This window comes from Mustela putorius, unplaced genomic scaffold (genome assembly GCF_011764305.1).
Source record: "Mustela putorius furo isolate JIRA1106 unplaced genomic scaffold, ASM1176430v1.1 tig00537291_pilon_pilon_pilon, whole genome shotgun sequence".
Taxonomy (NCBI): Eukaryota; Metazoa; Chordata; class Mammalia; order Carnivora; family Mustelidae; genus Mustela; species Mustela putorius.
The window spans coordinates 1,142,878-1,163,105 of NW_025422429.1; the positions used below are offsets into that span (position 1 = coordinate 1,142,878).

A 20,228-nucleotide genomic window follows, 5' to 3' on the forward strand; every position below is an offset into this window, starting at 1 on the left:
TCACACTTTGTGGCTCACGGGCCTCTAGCACACTTCCGCATCGGGCTTCCTCCCATCCCCCAGGGAACAAAAGAGCCATGCAAACAGGACAAAGCCTGATTTGATGTTCATACTGTTTTCTTTTCTGAAATCACAGGTGTCCCTGCTGGAAGAGGACGGCGGTAAGTATTCTGTACTCTAGAGTCACTCACTTGTTTGCAACAACCTGGAAAAGGGCAAAGGTCGGGGCTTCCTCATAGGCTCCACCACGAGAACCACCCTGATTCCAGGTCCGGCGGGACTGAGAAGAAGGGTCGGAGTAACAGAAAAGGATTTTCTGGGGAAAGACCCGTGGCCTCAGGGCCCTGTCCCCAGAAACTACTGCGCTGCTCTTAGGTGGTGCAGGTTTGGGGGCAGGCAGTAGGTGTGCCTTGGAGATGGACTATTTCACAGCCAACCTAGGCCCTGTAGCTCCAACAGGAGCCAGAGTTTCTATTCACATCCCTGCTCCTCTCCAGGACCTTTCATCCTCCATCGAGGAAGGGCCCACTGCAGCTCAGTCCATACTGATGAGCTCCCCACTTCCACACACTTGTCCACACGTGCACGCCAAGCAAAGCTCCCCGAGCGATTCCCGAAGAGTCCCATCGGGGTCCCGACACTCTCTGTGTGTATCCACCTAGATCCCCTCGACAGTCTGTTCGATGACCCTGACGTGGACAGCACAGAAGGAGAGGTCCCATTTTTCACCAAGGTGGTAAGTTAGCCTTCCTTCAGGTGAGGTACAGCATCCCTTATGTCCCTGATACTTGCAATCAGATCCGAACACCTCAGCACGTACAATGTCCTTGGTGAGGAGATTCTTGAGGGAGCGACTCTTAGCCAGGGACACCCCATTTCAAAGACCCTGAAGGAAACAGCAGGTTTGGTTAGAGTCCACAGGGTCCTTAGCTTTTTCACGGGTGCTACTGACAGCGCCGTGCCACCAATGGACCCAGGGCATGCGACCTCTAGGTGGATTCCATATCACTGCCCATGACCCTGCCCATCACCAAGAGACCAAAAGAGCTATGCACACAGGACAAGGCAGGACTTGATGTTCATCATGTTTTCTTTTCTGAAATCGCAGGTGGCCCTGCTGGAAAGGGAGCATGGTAAGTATGCTGTCCTCTAGAGTCACTCATTGCTTTTGAGCAACCTGGACAATGGGCAAGGTGGGGCCTCCTTGCAGGCTCCATCTTGAGAGCTACCCAGAATCCAATTCCTGTTGCAACGAGACTAAGGGTCATGTTCCGGACAGAGACCCGAGGCCTCGTGACCCTGGCCCTGGAAGCTACCGTGCTGCTCTTAGGTGCTGTAGGATCGGGTGCTGGGCACGAGGTCTGTTTCCATGGGAATCCATGTGCTGTGATTCGCAGGGTTGGTGTGTGTGTGTCAGGTGGATGAATGCTGTGCTCTCGAACGTGTCTGGTCCCCTCAAAATGGCGATTAATGGTGTCCGCGTTCTCAGGGATGTTTCCCATCACTGTCACATCATGAACGTCCATTCATGGGAAAACTCTTCAACACTTACAATTGAAAGAGGGGTTCTTTCCTTGCAAATACACATCAATTCCCCCAGAAAACAAATCCCGTCGCTAACTAGGAAGGGCTAGACTGTGCCCCAAAGACACAAGTGTGTCTTTTCCAATCCCTGTTACTGAGTCAGTGTCCATGGGGCTCTCCCGCCAAGCTAGGTCTCGGGCAAGAATGGTCACAGCACCTCCCTCTTGACACTGCACTCACACACACACATCTCTGCATCAGAGGCCCCACGATGCGTCTTCCCAACCTCATCGGAAACACTGAGTGCGGGGACACACTTCCTCCCTTCTGCAGGTGGCTTCCGGGGCAGCCGCGTACAACAGCCCGTACGGGGATGACCCGCACAAAGGGGTAGTGGCCAGGGAACAGATGGGGCCAATTCACTCCGTGTTTCTCCATGGAGATCTACCATTTCCCTGCAGATACTGTGTCTGAGAATGCAACTGGCCTTCTCCCAGGGAAATCCCACACCCACCACTGGTCCTTGCTGGGGATCTTGGAGGTGGGTCCAAAAGGTGTCCTATCCAAGGGGAATGAGGTGGTCTTCAGGGACTGAGCATCACTGGGGGCACCTGGGCCCCCTCCATGCAGGAACGAAGGATGCTCTGTGCATCGCAAGGTGGCCAAAGAGAACCTCAAACCTCAACAGTGGTGACAGAACAATCATCACCCATTTCGCTGGCCATCTGTCCATGCAAGAGGGCCTTGTTAGATTCGGAAGGTTTGGGCCAAGAGACAACTCAAGGGAGTTCAGTGCCTGGGAATGGAAATAGAGCCAAATCAGGGTTTCAGGATTCTTTGGCAGACAACAAGACTTTCTCTCATGAGAAACATGTATTGGAACAGAATCTGATTTTCCAACATCTCTTTTTCTCACTCGCATGCGCGGAATCCACGGGAGTACATTTCGCTGCTCTCCGAGGACACTCAACGGGCTTTTCCAGGGTAGTTGCACCAGTCTGCATTCCATGAATTGCATACAAAGTCTCTAATTTTCTGCCTCCTTCCAACATGGGTCCTGGGTTTGAATTCCTGGTTTGGGTCCTCGCCACCCTAACTGACAATGCCACAGCTCAGCATCCTTTGGATTCTCATTGCCCTCACGATGCCTTACGTTGAGCATCTTTTCGTACGATGTCTGTCTGACTGGCCGAGTCATTCGTTCCCTTTGCAGCACAGACTATTCCAGTCTTTTTCTCGATTCTTTCATTTGGTGAAATCCCGGTCTTCTTTTGTTTGCTTGGTTTTCTTTGTTGTTCTTCCTTTTTGTCAGTGAACACACCTTTTCTGAAATAAGGATTGCCAAGGGTGTCTCCAATCTGTGGGCTGCCTTTTCACTCTGTTCACTGTTTCAGAAGAGGATGCTTTTCCTGGGCGGTCCTCTTGGGAAGCATCGTGATGCCAACATGAGCACATTTCCTTGGGCATTTCTCTTCCGCTCCCAGGTGCCCCTGCCTATTTGTATGCCAGCACCCTCCTGTTGGCTCGGGGGAATCATCCAAGGTATTGGAAGGTCAGCTTCTAGAGACCCACCACCGACTTCTTCATATTCAGAAACGTCGTGGTTCGCTGTGTTCCTTTATGGTTCCCTTATCTATTCTAGCAGCTCCTCTGTCCCGAGAGCATCACATTGTATGCTTTCGATCAGTGCTGCACGGAATCCGCTCCCCATTTATTCTAGGAACTGGGGCTTCACCTTAATCTCTTCGGGTCCAAAGATCTCCAGCAGCACCTGGTGGGTGTGTGTGAGCCCAGGAACGTCTTCCCTTGATCAACATCCCTGTCAGGCCAGCCACTGATGCCCGAGCAATACACAGGAGAGCAGGCCTCCTCTCTCGCTCCTGGTTTGTGTCTAGTGCTGAGTGATCCAGGAAAGAGTCTGTCTAGGATCCATCATACACAGTCATTTATTATCTCAGCGCAGTACACGGAAATCATCAAGGGAACAAAAATGTCCAGTTGCTCACTCCCACTAGCCACACGTCAAGAGTCCCATAACGACTGGAGTTTCTGATGGTTGCGCTGGGAGGGGACAACGGTCATGGGCATGCAGAACTGACACTGAGGTGACTGCTGCAGCGTCCTGGTCTCATTAGAAGGCATGAAACTCCAATCCCTGTCTCCTCCAAGGGCTCCGGCTCCGCCAGCCCCGTGAATCTCTGAGAGCACTGCAGAAAGGTCAGGCAGATGCTGCACGGCCCAGAGACATCTCAACGCACCTGGGATGAAGGGGTGAGGCGGTTTCTCTCCTAACGGCATTGCTCCTCTTTCAGTTCTTGCAGATCTACTGATAGAGAGCATCGAGGACTACTGCTTCAGTGAGGACGAAATCTCTTCAGGTAGGGAATGGCACCGAGGAGGGGAACACTGGGACAGGGCTCCCGGGAACATGGGGTTGCCCCTGCCGCTCTGGAGAAGGAAGAAGGTGGGTCAAAAACCACCAAGGAAAGCGATGCTCTGGCACAGGCATGATTTGCTCATGTCACGTTCTCAGGATGAAAAGAACAGACGAGGTGTCCACGGGCCTTTAGGGTAGGCTGGGTTTGTCATCACCACTCGACTCCTTGCGCGGCTCCTTGAAGGATCTTTCCCATCAAAGCTGCTCGTGCCTCCCTTGGCCGCTGCCACACGTCAAAGCTTGGCCTCTTTGCTCATGGCCTCTCGGGAATGGTGCACAAGAGATTCTGCATCATTCTTGGCACGGGCCCAGACCTAGTCATGCTCAGGACTTGGCGGCCTCAACCGCACTCTCCTGGGCAAGAGACACTACGCGACACTCCGTTCTGGTCTGAGCCAGGAGGTATAAGACAGGTCTAAATTCTCTCCCTCATAACCTCCACTACCAAACCATCCTGGTTCTCTCCAAGCTGCTGTACTTCAAGGGGACGCCCAGAGCTGCAGAAGGGAAAGCGTACTTCCCCTGGGTTCACTACACAGGCTCCCGTAAATCGGAGCTTCTGCCAGCCTTCACACCCCAGCCGAGTCTGACCTGGGGACGTGTTCCCAAGGGTGGGATGGCCCCATGCAGCTGCCCTGGAGAACCCCTGTCATGGGCCACGGTCCCCCGGGCCTGTGTGAAGGGGCTGCTGGACCTGCTTCACACACTTGCTGCCCCGGGTCCACTCTACCTCTCACTAGCTGGCATCGAAGCATAGCACAGAGCCTCTTGGGAGCAGGGCCAGGGAGTCATGGTTCCTCTCACAAACCCACCTCGCTGGCCCACAGCCCTGGCCATGCTCCCCACTCCCTAGGCATGCCCAAACGGCAAACGTTCCTCAGGCCTGCCCAGGGCCCTACACACACCCTGACCCCGTCCATTCCTGGCAAGCCTCAGCAGGAGCACTGGCAGGAATCCCATGTTTCAGTAACCACACCGCTGGACGTTTTCCAGCCCTGAACATCTGAGGGCTCCTGCACAATTTCCCATGCTCCTGTCTCCATTCAACCTCTGTAACACTTAGGGAAACAGAGGGTGTTGCGTTCCCTGAAACACGTCCCTGGGAAGGTCATCCCAGTCCCTGGGCAGACATGGGCTGTGGGGACGTGGTGGGTCATTTCTCCCGGCACTTCCCCAGCAATCCCAGACCCATGACAGCTGCTCCCAGCACAGACGGATCGGCGGATTGATTCCAGGGGACCCAGGATATCTCCTCTCTTTCCTTGGTGGCCCCCCCCCTGGACAACAATAGGACTGGTGGAGCTTGGCAGGGGGAAGGACATGGAGCATCTCTAGGGGAGGAGATGGAGGAGGAGGAGGAGGAGGACGATGACGAAGGAGAGCAGGGAAGGACAGGAACAAGGACAGAGGAAGACAAAGTCCCGCAGAGGCAGTCTTAGGGACAGTGACAGCCTCCAGGGGGGAAAGGATCACACAGCCAGGCTTCCGGGTCTTGGAGAGAATCGGAGGTGGGAAGAGCAGGTGGGCAACCAGAGACCCCCCTGTACCCTGCGGAGATCAAACGACCAAGGCCAGGGAGGACTCGGAGCTAGGGACGCACCCCACTGAGGGCAGAGCCCAGCATCCCCAGAGCAGCAGGCCGTGGGTCGTCACCTGCACTAACTCCCCTTTGTTCTCTCTCAGGGCCAACCCCAGCACCCTCGCTGCTCCCTAACCCGAAGAAGGATTCCACAGAAGACGATTCCGATGGAAGGAGCCACCCTGCGCCTGTAATGCACTTCCACCTCCATCTCTTGGGCTTCCTCTCTCCTCTGTCCCTAAGTGCCTCCGCCCAGCTCTTCTCCTTTCCCTGCTTTGACAACGCCAACCCCGGAGGCCCTCGTCTCTGGCAGGCACTCGGGCTCTGCATGGGAACTGCTGCATGAAATCCCTGGGAAGCTCTCCTCACCCCTTTCCTACCATCACCCTGACCCCTCACCGCAGACTCTGGGAAGCAGCCCCGGACAGCAGAGCAGGGAGGAGGGCTGGGAATCGGCAGGGCACGGCTCACCCGGCTGGAGGGGCCTCGGGAAGGGAGGCTGGGCCTGGGTGTCCCCACTTGGTTCTCTGATGCCGGGGAGTCTGTGCTCATGCCCACTTCTGCTCTTGCTCTTAGCTCTCAAGAAACTTTCCTTCAGTGGACTTGGCGCAAACGACAAGGGAAGCAGAAGAGGAGGAGGACCCGGGAACGGGGTGAGTCGGGCAGAAAAAGGGGCCGGTGAACATGGACACATCTTTTTTCTCGTTGCCCCGTCCCTGTTGTGGGTATCTCAGCAAACAGCACAAAACCCGGGGTGCTGCCCTAGCCTCTGACCACAAAGAGGAGAGGAGAGGAAGATCCCAGTCCCTGCGGCACTAGGAGGTCCTGAGAACATCCCACGGGGAACCTCCACCTGATCCCTGCAACTCCCTGTGGTGGTTGGGCGCTGTCGTCCAGGAGCTGCTGATCTTGGAGGGAGGGCCCTGGCTGCCTGGAGGGACTGGACCCCAGACAGCCTAGGCACAGTGACCTTCTGGCAAAGGGCTCCACGCCCCCCATTGAGGCCCTCCCTCTGCACGACCCAAGCCTTGCACTCCCACCCTGCAAAAGCCAGCAGACGGCTTGCTCCTGGATGACACTAGTCACGAAGAGACAGTGGTGGGGTGGCCTCATCTCCCACTTCAGGCACGTGAGAAATGAGCAAACAAGACAGGCCCCCGGGCTCACAGGAGCAGGACAGCTCACCCCTCCCAGCGCTGCATGCCTGTAGGCGGGGAGTCGGGCCCGGTCTCCAGCTGAGTCATGTCCACCGGCCACTCCCATACAATCTAACCAACACCTCCAGTCCCCCAAGCCTCCAAGATGCCTCGTGGGAGGTAGTGGGTCCCCTCATGGCACATTTTGCTTTGTGAGTTTCATACTCTAGAGACTCTCCTCGATCCCTCAGTCAGCAGGGGAGACCCACCAGGGAAAGGCCACCCTGCCTACTCCCACCTTGCCCAACACCTGCCCACAGCCCGTGGACTGTGCGAACTCACTTCCCATGGGGGTCGGGAGCACGTCGTATCTGCCACGCCACCTGCAACACTCATGTGGGCAAAGGCTCCCCCCACAGAGAAGGGCACGTCCAGGGCTCTCAGAAAGGCTGGGGAAGGGACAGACCAGCAGGAGGAGGACCCCGCCGTCATGGAGGAGGACGCTCAGGGAAGGGGCCTGAGGGACCCTGGCAGTGTAGCCTTCATTCAGCCCCAGGGGGCCCACAGGAAATTCCCCTTTCTTCAGGTCATGCATGGGTTCTGCAGGAAAACCTCCACCTCAACACCTCAGAAGACACGTCCCGCAAAACCCCACAGGCCTCTGGTAAGGCCCAGGCCACACGCCACTCGCTATCTCACACCACTCTACCCGTTGTCTCCACAGCTGCGCCACAGGACAGTGTGCCCACCACCCCGAGACACCAGAGGCTCCCAGGGTGCTCCAACAAAGGGAGCCAGGACGGCCCTGGGGCCCCACTTGCGGCTCCGATTTGGGCCCGGAGGAGGATTCGGCGTGAACGTACAGGGAAACACGCCTGCAGAAACGGCTCTCTTACGCCTAACCTCTGTAGGCCAAAGAGAAGACTTCTGGGCAGCCCACCAGAGGACGGCACTGGAGCCCCGAGGACGGCACTGGAGCCCCGAGGACGAGACGAGAGGACCCTCTGAGTCGGCCACCACACCCAGAGTTGGCTGCCCGGGCCCTGCCGATGACGGACACTTGGAGCACGAGGCAACCACCTGGGCCCACAACAGTCCGTTGTGTGGGGAGACTGGGCCCACCTGGGACTGGGTGGGACAGCAGCCTTCCCGTTGTCTCCCCTGTCTGCTGCAGGGGCTGCTCCTCCTCCCGCTGTCCCCTGCAGTCCCCGACAACCCTGCAGAGCATGACACATGCAGGACGAAGCGGCACTGCCAGGGCCCCTTGACCACCCTGGGATCGACTTGAGGGCCAGCAGCCCTACCCCTGCTGGATTCCCCGAGGGTGCCGCACCGGAACCGCCCCCGTCGCTTCGACGCACAGGACCGTGACCAATGCTGGGCTCAACACTGGCAGCAGCCCCACAAAACGGGCCCCGCTCAGCCTGTGTGTTTGGCAGCAGCAAGAGGTTTAGGGAGGAGAGGCTCTCCCCTGCACTCAGCGGCCTCTTCCTTTTACAACTGAGACAGCAGAGGCCTCCCCCAGCTGGGCCTCCGCCACCTGACCAGGAACGACCCACGCGGAGGGACAGCTCTACGCCCCTATTCAGCAGGAAGAAGCTACAGAAGATGAGACCGTCCTCCTTCAACAACCTTCACCACGCAAGGCTCCGCACTGGTCAGGGGCACACGAGGAGGGAGGGGAAGGCTAGCTGAGCGCCAAGCAGGAGCTGGCACGCCACACCGCCCCCCAACCTGTGATACGGGGGACATCCCTCAGGCGCTGTGACTGCCCTCAAGCTGAGGAAAGGAAAAAACAGATTCTCCACAGATGGAGATCAAAACCCGGCAAGACCGGAGTCTCCCTCGGTTTGTAAAAGTCCTCGTGATTCTGTAGGAAGAGGCCTGCTTAACGAGAGCCTAGCGACCTGCCAGAGGCCCGGATCTCCGTTTCCTGAGGCCCTGACATCTCCCTCCCCTCCACGACACTGAGGGAGGCTGAGGCCGAAGGAAATGTCCGTAGGACAGAGTTTCTTTTCAAACGTGCAGTCCCTGGATGGACCTGTGAGAGGAGGAAGGTAACATTCCTCCAGGAAGCTCCGCACCATCTTTCAACTCATGCCTTCCTAGCAGGAAAAACCACCTTCCCTTCACAAGAGCAAAGTCAACTGTATCCTCGGTGTCCTCTGTCCTCCTGCCACGTTCTTGCAAAACCTCCCTTTTGCTTGACCTCCTCCAATGCCATCCCAGAAAGTCAGCCTCCTGTCACGACCCCAGCAAGCAGCCCTTTCTACCCAAGGGTCGTATCCCTGTGCCTTAATAAAAAGCACCTCCTGCCAGCAGAGCCGTCTCAAGACTTCTTTCTTGACCATCGGCCTTGAATGCTAACCTCTTTCCTACATCAATCCTGTCTCCTGTAGGGCTCCTGTGGAAACAACCCTGCAACACGGGCCCATTTCTGTCAATTCTTCCGACTCCATCCACCTCACCCACTGCACATTCTGTGTCCTCCGAGGACTGGACCCTTCTGTGATTCTTACACTCAAAACCCTCACATGGCCCCTCTTTCGGTCCTCGACGTGGCGCACATTGCCCTTCTGAAACTCCCCAGCCTCCCATCCTCACTTTCTTTGTCTCGCAGGTTTATCTGGTCCATAGGTTCTCATCACCAACACGCTACAACCGGTTTCTGCTCCTGAGTAGAGGACTCCATTCCTTTCCTTTGTCCTCAAGCTCAAATCTTAACTCTCAGATGTTTGTCTCACAACTTTCAAAATTCTTCTTTCCCCTAATGCCTCTCTACCAGTTTCTCTTCTTCCTTTTTCAAGCCGCCCGCCCTCCCTCCCTCCCTTCCTTCCTTCCCTACATGATCTTTTCGTTCTTTGTATTCCTTCCTCCCTCCCCCTCTTTCCTTTTCTCCTTCTGTTCTGTTAGTCCCCACACAGCACTTCAGTACTTTTTCACCTAGTGTTCCGGGACTCACTCTTTGTGTACAAGACCCAGGAGCTCACGGCAATTCGTTCCCTATTATAAAGGATGAAGGGAGACCCACACGGGGGCATCTCAAAGGTCTGCTTCTCTGCAAGTCAACGGGAAGCTTCAGGGTCATGAACCCTGGCCTTCCACACTAGAGCTGGACACGGGCTACGCTAAGCATTCCCCACAATCCCCTGTCATCCAAGACCCTGAGCATACGGGCTGTCCCACCAGAGACCTGAAGAGTTTCATTTCTCAGCTGAAATGGGCCTCGAGTCAAGACGCCGCCCGAGTGACTGGAAAAGTCAACTGGCTTCAGCACGACTCACGGGTATATAGTCTTTGAAACGGAAACTTCAAAAATTTAATCAGCAGTTGACGTGGGGGTGAGGCTACCATGTAGAAAGATCTATCTGAATTCCGGAAAGGAACAAGGCACGCGACTACAAGTGGCTTGCAGGGGTAGACGCAGCGACCGTTCCTGAAGGGAGGGGCTGGAACGCGTTCCTTGAGTCAGGAAGGGAGGAACGTGAGGGAGCGATCCTGCCACAGCCCCTCGTGCTCTGGCCATTAGCAGAGGGTTCACACTGCACAGGAACCCGGGCAATGCTGGGGCACAGCACGGAGATGTCTCACGTGCCTCACCTCACTCCGGGTGTGCTGTGTCCTGGGAAGACAAGCCTTGTATTTGCTGATAATGTGGAAGAGCCTTCAGCCATGTGTCCCTGGTGCCAGGGAAATCAGAGCTCGTTCATCCTGGATCGCAGCACACCCGTCTCCCCAGTGTGGGAGAGCCCTTAGTCGGGGCACTAACCTTGGGAGACACGAGAGAACTCACCCTTCTGAGGAACGGAGACATGACACACATGGGGGGAACCACCCCAGGGCAGTGCTCACCTCTGTACACAGTAAGACCACTGGAGACGCACCTCGGGGATGGAACAAAGGTGGGAGACCCTTCCTTCAGAGAGCTCTGCTCTTCTTCATGTCCAGGACCTCACACGGGATAGAAGCCATGTGCTGGGATGGCTGCACAAGAGCTCGCAGCAACAGGCATCCCTTCGAGGCCATGGGCACGTTCCCACAGACAGAAACCGGTTGAATGCCATCTTCAGGGGAAAGCATTTAGGCCAGCCACACCCTTAGCCAGTATCTGAGGATCCACACCGGCGGCAACCCCGACAAATGCGGTCAACGTGGAAGAGCCGTTCGATACAGGTCTCACATTTGGGGACACCAGACAACTCAGAGCAGCGAAATCTGTGTCTGTCATTACTGGGGCCCCACCTGTACCCAGAGCGCCCACCTTGCTCACCGCCACAGAAATCACACAGTACAAACCTCTTGTCTCCCGTCACTGAGGCAGAGCCTTCAGCCAGAAGTGGGCCCTTTCCCAACACCAGAGAACTCACACGGGGAGAGTCACTGGCGCGGTATCCTGGTGGGAGAAGCTTCAGGTGGGGCTCAGGCCTGAGGCTCCCGCTACCATCTCAGACTGTACTTCATCCCTCACACGGGAGCGAAGGTGCAGGCACCCCTGGGACCCCTGCATCATCACTATGGCTAAATGCCGAGGACATCCCATATGGGAATCCCATTCCTCACGGAGCCAACCCAGGAAGGACCTGGGAGTATTTGCACACAGGAAAATCCTCCCGGTCTGATGAGCAAAGGAACGGGCTCAGCTATCCCTTCTTCCCTAGCTAGCAATGACACCCTCACACCGAGGAATCACTGATCCCAACGCAACGAGGGGAAATTCTTCCCCGGACACTCCCATCAGAGAATCACTGGGCAACTACCTCCCAAGGAATTCCTCGGGGTGACACTGAGATACAAACTCAGACACTGCAAACACATACAGCAGGGCCCGTTCTGAGGGATGCGATATGTGCTATTCCAGTAACCAATAGCCAGAAATCAAGCACATCTGCTCCGATCCAGCAGTACTTGCATAAAGGCCAGTCTCACCGAACAGGCGGGTCTCAGAACACTGCACACTGTGCCAAGTAAGAACGGGGGACGTTTCCTTTACGACCTCTCACAACTGACACAGGTACTGTCTCTTGCTAGCAAGTGGGGTCACAGGAAGTAACGCTGCCCGGGATCCATGAGAACATCAAATCGAGGGTGAGCTCGGAATCTCAGAACACAAGGTGATCAATGGATGTTCACGAAAACATGAACCTAACCATGTAGGTAGATCGCAAGGATGAATGGCCACAAGATTCAACAAACACATGGTTTGTGATCTACCTCTCACGCCCTTCATTCTACTAATATTGTCCTCACAAAGTGCAAAGGATTTACAAATTAATTACACGCTTAGAAATATCTCTATTTACTTCACTTATCGGAGAGTGACAGAGCTAGCAGGGAGCAAGAACAGTCGGGGTCGGGCAGCGAGGAAGACGGAGAAGGGTGCCCAATACAGGGCTTGATCCCCCAGGATCCAGGGATCCTGACCTCAGCCAAGAGCAGATGCTTACCCAACTGCACCACCTGGGGGCTTGCAAATTAATTTCATCTCATACAAAGGTGTTCTTTGGAAGACCTGTGTGGACCAGGGCACGAAAACCTCGACAGTTCAGCATCAGGCAGTGAGGGCTTCCTCCCCGTCTATGAGAACGTGGGAGCCAAGGGCTTTTCTCCACCACCAAGTCAGCTACGTATCTCTGGGCCTGAGAGGGTGTACGACCACTGCAGACATGGAAATACTCCCCGATTCGGAAGATTTTAGAACAGGAGGGGGTTCTTACACTCCCTTCCATAAAGACAAAGCCTGTCCAGGAATGCCTGCGAGGTTCCTTCAGTTTAGGGACCAATGTTTGGCTTTGGTTCAGGTTATGATGTCAGGGTTATGGGACTGAGCCCAGAGTCAGGCTATGGAAGGCATGGGGAGCCTGCTGAAGGGTCCCTCTCATCCTCTGCAACTCCCACACCCCCACCAAAAAGAAACAGGAGAGAGAGAGAGAACGTGTGCCGAAGTCCACTCAGACATCCATTTGTAAAGATGCCCGGGATTCGTGGCTCTAGATGAATGGCCCAATAAAGCAAGTGTGGGCAGAACGTCGATGGTCGAGAGAATGTTTATTTATTAAGTTTTATTTTATATAAAAGAATTTATTTTTTATTAAGTCAGTCGTGTGTCTTACTAAGTCAGGCTGCAATAACTCGGGACTCTGCTACCAGGGGCAACATGGAGTTCAGAGGTTTTGTGTGGGGCAGGGACTTGCAGAGCCTTCTCCATATGTGCCCAGAAGTAAATTTCCCCCACAGCCAACTCTAGACATTCTGGTTAAGGGTACATCTCCAAGTTAATCAAGAAGAGGCTATCATTTCCTCCGGAAGAGAGATGAAGCCGGCAAGAAAGACACCCAGGTCAAGGCCTGAACCTCAACCCAGGGGGGAGATTCAGAACCAAGACAACTTACCACTGCGATGCACATGCACCAGGGAGATGGCAGCGGTCACACTCCTGGACGTGCTGCACTTCCATCTGCACTGAAGAGACAGAGGCCAGATGCTTTGGATGCTGCCCAGGAGGCCATGTCCCCTGAGCCTCGAAGCACCACCTGTAAAAACAAGGAGAGCATTCAGTCGTGGTCTCAGGACCCACACATGGGGAGACACAGAGTCACCCATAACGGAAAGCAGGCCCCTCCCTCCCAGCAGGGAGTGCAGGCTCCAAAAGGCCAAAATCACAGGGCCCTGCCATCTGTCAAAGTTTTAGCATGGCTGCTGGAAGACCTTCCCCTAATACATGCTTAGAGATTTGGCTTCCAGAACTCAACACAGGAAAAGAAAAAAACCAAAAAAAAAAAAAAAAAAAAAAAACCAAAAAAAAAAAAAACCCAACAACAACAACTACCTTCCCCTTCCCCAACACCCTTCCACTATAGGGTCGTGGCTAAGGCAGACTTCACACTGTGCGCATTTTGCCCTGATAAACGTCAACCCTCCAATAAAGCACAGAGTGTAGAGCTAGGCTTGGGCACCCCGGCGACCTGGCTGGCTGCCGTGGCTGCCTGGGCCTGCATGCCTCGCTCCCTCCCTGGCTCCAGTCCTTTCCTATGAGCATCTGCCTGGGCCCTGGTACTCTGGCTCTGCCCCAGGTACCCCGGGCTCTGGGTGCAGGCCGTCAGAAGGCAGTTGAAGGGTCGCAGACTCCAGCCGGCCGGCCCTGTGCTCCCCTCAACCCAACCACCGTGGTAACCAACGTGGGCCCAGGTGCCAGATCGAACTGCAGCCCCCACCCTCCTGCTCAAACACAGGTTTGCCTCAGAAGCAAGGCACATCGGCCCCAAATAACCTGCCCCTTAGCCCCCACCCCACCGCCCTGAATATCCCCTCGGAACGGAAGCCCCAGAAGCCAACACAACCACCATTCCAGGCAGCGCATTTCACTCATCCTCACGTCTTGCACAGGTTGTCTGAAGGGTCCAGAAAAACCCGCCTACGGGCTGCTGTGATGTGAGGAACCCTTCACTTCCCCAGAGTTTGAAAGGTCACCTGACCCATTTTGGAGGGCTGTCCCAGTGACCACGCCCACTCCTCCTGCCAGCCGGGGAATCTGCCTGCAGAAAAAGAACAAGAAACAACAAGAGTTGGTGATAATGTGAAGAAAAAGGAACCTTGTGTACTGATGGTGGGGATGAAAACTGGTGCAGCCATTATGGAAAACAATGGGAGGTTCCTCAAAAAATTAAAAATAGAACTGTCATATGTCATATGTTCATATGTCATATGTTCCAGTAATTCCATTACTGGGTATTTGCTCAAAGAAAAGGAAAACATTTGAAAAGATACGTTTACAGTGCAGCACTATTTACAGTAAGCAAGATATGGAAGAGTCCGTCAATAGATGAATGGATAAAAAAGACGTGATGTATATATAGATATAGATAGATAGATAGACAGATCTCTAATAGAATAGTACTTGGCCAGAGAAAAGAATGAAATCTTAACATTTGCAACAACATGGATAAATCTAGAGGGTATAAAACTAAATAAAATAAGTCAAAGAAAGACAAATATCCTATGATTTCAATCATATGTGAAATTTAAGAAACAAAACAAAGCATAAAAGAGACAAAAAAAAGAGACTCACAAATATACAGAACAAACTGGTGATTACTAGAGGGAAGGTGGGTGGAAAGAGGGCATGAGACAACGAGGGTGTATCACTGAAAAGGAAAAACAAAACTCGATCTGAAGTCATTATTATTGTCTACGTAGAAAATCTCAAGTAACTTATAAAAAGAAAAAAAAACTATTGGAAGTAATGAGGAAATACCAAAACATCATAGGATACAAGGTCAATATAAAAAAGTCAACTATTTTCCTATATCTGAATAAAGAATTGAATTCCATATTTTCAAATGAAAAAAATACCATTTACAATACACCCCTAGAAAGGGGTACTCAAGTATAAAATCTAACACAATACATATATACAGGAAGACAAACCTGATGGAAGAAATCAAAGGTCTAAATAAATGGAGAGAGATTTCGTATTCATCGGTAGCAAGGCTCAATATGGCTAAGAGGTCAATTCTTTCCAACTTAATCTATAAATTCAATGAAATCCAAATAAAACCTCCCAGTTATCTTGCAGATATTGACAAGAAGATTCTGAAGTTTACACAGAAACGCAAAAGATCTAGAATAGCCAACACACTGGACACCTGGGTGGCTCAGGTGGTTGCGCATTTGCCTTCAGCTCAGGTCACGATCCCAGAGTCCTGGGATGAAATCCCAAGTCAGGCTCCTTGCTCAGAGGGGAGCCTGGTTCTCCCTCTGCTCTCTCTGCCTCTGACATCCCCTGTTTGTTCTCTCTCTCTGACAAATAAATAACATCTTTAAAAAAAGTTTAAAAAAAAACAGAACAGCCCACACAATGTGGAAGAAAAATGAGAATTCACCTCACCTGGTCTTGAGACTTACTATAAAGCTGCTAGTAACCAAGACAGTGTGTTAGTGCTGAGAGAGACACACAGATCAACAGAACAGATTACAAGGACCAGGAATAGATCTACCAAAATAAAGCCAAACATTTTTTGACAAAGGCACAAAGGGAATAAAAGGAGAAAAGACAATCTTTCAACAAATGGTGCTCAAACAACTGAACACTCATGCAAAAGAAATGAAACTAGACACAGACCTTACACAAGTATTAACTAAAAATGAATCAGAGATCTAAATGTAAAAATGCAAGAATATAGAATACAGGAGAAAAATCTCTCGGACACTGGATTTGATGATGAGTTTTTAGATAGAACAGAAAAAGCGTATTCCACGGGGAAAAACATGCGTTGGATATATTAAAAAGAAAGTCGTCTGCTCTGTGAAAGACATTTTTAAGAAAATGAAAGGATAAGGCACAGACAGGGAGAAAATATTTGGAACACAGATATCTAATAAAGGCTTTGTGTCCAACATCAGAAAACAGCTCTTAAAGCTTCAATAGTAAGAAAACAAATGACCAAATGAAAAATATGCAAAAGATTTGAACAAACACTCCACCAAAGATATAAGGATAGCAAATAAATACACGAACAGATAGATGCTCCACATCACCTCAGTGGGGATATGCAGACAACATGACAGTTATTGGAATGGTTACATCAAAAATAATGACAGTACCAATTTCAGGTCCAGAATCAGAACAACAAGATTCTGATTCATAGTTGGTAGGAACAAAAACTGATACAGCCACTCTGTAAAAATAGTTTGGCAATTTCTTGCAAAGCTAAACATACATACATACATACATACATAACCAACACAGCAATTTCACACCCTATGTTTTTGAAAACTTATGTTTTAAAACCTACATGCGAATACTCTGAAATCATGTATGTAATTCTGAAATCATGTGTATGTATTCTAAAATTGAACTATCAAATAAATGAAATTCAGATATTAGCTAGATTCTCACTGTTAATGCAGGAGATTACAGACAAGCAAGGAGAGAAGGTTAGAATGTTCCAATTGGTAATGATTACAACAGGAGACAACAGTGGGAATACTTAGCTTACTATAGATACAGATGGTTACATACTAAACTATTTATAGACACATGTATATACACAAGAGAGTATATACATATTCCCTTCTTGAGTTAGCTGAGAGGGTCTTTGAGCAATGACTTCACAGTCACAACAGACACACCTAGTCCCCCAATCTTGGTTTCTCATACTATGCTCCAATGAAAAGAACCAGAACTACTGAGGAGGGGGAAATGGCTAATCCTAGGGCAGGAAAGACAGAAGATGAACCTGGAAAACCTACTGCCACAGAGTAAGGAAGAAATATTCAAACAATAACAGGGTATGTCAATAGACAAGGGAACCAACAGAAGGTGCCTTTTAAAAATTTTATTGACTTGTTTTTGAGAAAGTAGGAAAAGGAGAGAAAGCATAAGCAGCAGAGAGGAGCACAGGGAGAGAGAGAGAAATTCTATTTATTTACTTACTTACTTACTCATTTATTTATTTGACAGACAGAGATCACAAGTAGGCAGAGAGGCAGGCAGAGAGGGGGGGGGGAAGCAGGTTCCCTGCTGAGCAGAGAGGCAGATGTGGGCCTCCATCCAAGGACCCCGGGATCACAACCTGAGCCTGAGCCAAAGGCAGAGGTTTTAACCCACTGAGCCACCCAGGCACCCCAAGAGAGAAAATTTCAAGCAGGCCCCACACTCAGCAAAGAGCCCAACGTGGGGCTGGATCCCAGGACCCTGAGATCATGACCTGAGCCGAAATCAAGAGTCGGACACTCAACCAACTCAGCCAGCCAGGTGCCCCTAGAAGATGCTTTTACTAACCAACCTGGAACAACTTGAGCAACAAAAAGAACAAGGTATCATTGTACTATAACCAAAATATAAAATAACTAGCCATGAATTCATGCTGATAGTAAATAGGAGAGAACAGAAAAATCTCCTATGCAGAATTCCTGATAATTTATGTACATAATCATGTAGCTACTCCAACAGGAAGGAGGTATAGTGTAAGTGGTATAGTGTAATTGCCCACTTCCTTCCAAGGAGTCCAGTATGAGGACAGAGAAAACAAAGTAATAAGTCATGTCCAGAGCACTAACCCTTGATATGATAAGACCAAATCACATTTTATCTCTGGGGTCTTCCTCCAAGAAACCCATAACCTCAGTCTAATCATGAAAACAACAGCAGACAATTCCCAATTGAGGGACATTCTACAAAACACCTAACTGTACTCCTCAAAACTGCCCAGGTTATCAAAAACAAGGGAAGTCTGAGAAATTGTCACAGCCAAGGGGAGCCTAAAGAAACGACTAAGTGAAATGTGGCATTCTGAAACAGAATACCTGCATGGGGAGAAAACACCAGGGTCAACTATCGAAAGACAAATCACATCCCATAAAATAAGAGTTTGCAACCCATTAAATGGACAAGCACTAGTATCCCTAATCTATAAAGAGCTAGACACTGAAGAAGAAGAAAAACAAAAAAAGCCACAAACCTAAGAGGAAAATGGGCAAAAGATATGAACAGAGGGTTCACAGAAACGTAAATACCTCTTTCAGATACATGAAAAAATACTTAACCTCACTCATAGTTAAGAAACTTGCAGATATAAACTTCATAAAATACCATGCTTATCTTTCCACTGCCAAAATTCCAGAAGTTGAACCACGTGTTTTATGGGAGAAGCTGTGGACAAACAAGGACTCAGGCGGTGTCGATGGGAATGATACAAAATGATACCATAATCCCGAATGATCGAGTTATCAATTCTATGCACCCGTTGACCTGGTAGCGCACTTCTGGGAATTTATTGGATAGAAAAAACCTATACGTACAAGGTCATGGTTTGTAATAGCAAAAGGTTTGAAATAATGCATAACTAACAATAACTAGTTAACGAACTATGGAACGTCCATGCTTGAATTACTGTGCAGTTATAACAAAGAAACAATCCATGTTCTGTTTAGATACAGATGTCTGGGACAGGCTTTTAAGAAGTGACAAAAAAGCAAAGGAAGAACAGAAAATCACGTATAGACTCGTTACTCAACGTGTGGCTCCCTGAGCAGCAGAGTCAGCTTCACCTGGGAGCTTTTTAGAAATGCAAAACCCAGGGCCACCACCAGATCCACTAAATCAACACCTGCATTTTAACAGGATGCCAGTGGTGTACAGCTGCATCTAAGTTCGGAAAGCCCTAAAGAGGATGGATTCCCTTCCAAATAAAAGTAGGGGGCATAAAACATTATCTTTTAACTGAAAAAAGCAGCACTGCTAGGACAAACAAGACAGACAGATATCTACAGCAGGAAGACCATAACTCCAGTTTGTCTGGGACTTTCCCAATATAGCCAGATGTCCCATCATAACTTTATGGAACCTCTTTCATTCTCAGTGGAAGTGTCTCAGTTGAGATGAAAAATGTCACCCTTCCTAGAGGGAACATCACTTAACCTTTAACCATGTTATTACTAATTCAAAAGTATTTTATTAAAAAGAGAGAGAGAGAGAGAGAGAGAGAGACCAGTCAGAAAAAACACAGACTGAAAAAAAGCAGTGAGCCAAGGATGGTTGAGCAACAAACCCAAGGGGAGGCAACGTCTGGGGCTAAAGGGAAAGACAACTTTGTGAGGAACAGTAAGGGGATGTATCAGAGTTAAGAAAGGAAAGCTAGCAGGCAGGTGTCAGAGACAATAGAGACTGAGGATTATGCTGCAGGATGGTCAAGTAAGACAAAGCCAAAAACTGGATTTGACTACAATTTGGTAGCCTTTTCCAGAGCTGACTCAGGTGAATGTCGAAGAAGCAAGAATGCATTCATGAAGTTGAAATATGAATGAGAAATGCAGAAACCAAAGCCAGAACAGTCGGCTATTCAAGCTAGAGATGTGAACAAGTGGACACAAACACTTAGGGAGAGTCATCTGGAGGACGTGGGGTCCCTCCATTCCACCAGATCTTCAAAGTCCTCTTCCTGGATCAAGCAGGACCATGAGAGAGCTGTCCACTCAGACCTCATTGTTCGGTCTCCTGAAAAGCATCCATACACTTCTAGCACAATGCTGTGTCTATCAGAAATGATTATAGGCAATTTCAGTGTTGTTATTAGAAAAATCAAAGGAAGTTTTACAACTTGCACAACTCTGTGAAATTAAGAGTCCTGCTTCTCATTCTATCAACTGTTCTTTGAATTTGCTTGATATACTTGATATACTTCCCTTCAAGTAATTCTTGCCTATTTCTATTTTTTGGGGTTTGTTTTTTTTTTAAGATTTCATTTATTCATTTGACAGTCAGAGATCACAAGTAGGCAGAGAGGCAGGCAGAGAGAGAGGAAGGGAAGCAGGCTCCCTGCTGAGCAGAGAGCCCAATGTGGGGCTCGATCCCAAGACCCTGGGATCATGACCTGAGCCAAAGGCACGGGCTTTAACTCACTGAGCCACCCAGGAGCCCCTCTATATTTTTTGGTTTAAAAATATGAATCCTTTCAAATTTTAGAATACTCATTTTCAAACAAAGTGGAAATAAACAAACAAAAAGCTCACCTGGGATGTGTTCCTTTTCTGCTCTGAGTCGAGGAGGGAGAGC

At 50.5% G+C, this 20,228-nt stretch overlaps 1 protein-coding gene across 1 annotated transcript in view; it reads right to left on the minus strand.

Annotated features, from left to right (window-relative positions):
* Positions 1 to 20,228, minus strand: part of LOC123390210 (zinc finger protein 25-like) — a 62,335-nt gene extending 42,107 nt beyond the window's left edge. The window contains 3 exon segments of the mRNA XM_045073840.1: positions 13,066 to 13,206; positions 14,049 to 14,208; positions 20,186 to 20,228. Coding sequence (XP_044929775.1) covers positions 13,066 to 13,080 — 15 coding nt within the window. The 5' untranslated portion in view covers positions 13,081 to 13,206; positions 14,049 to 14,208; positions 20,186 to 20,228.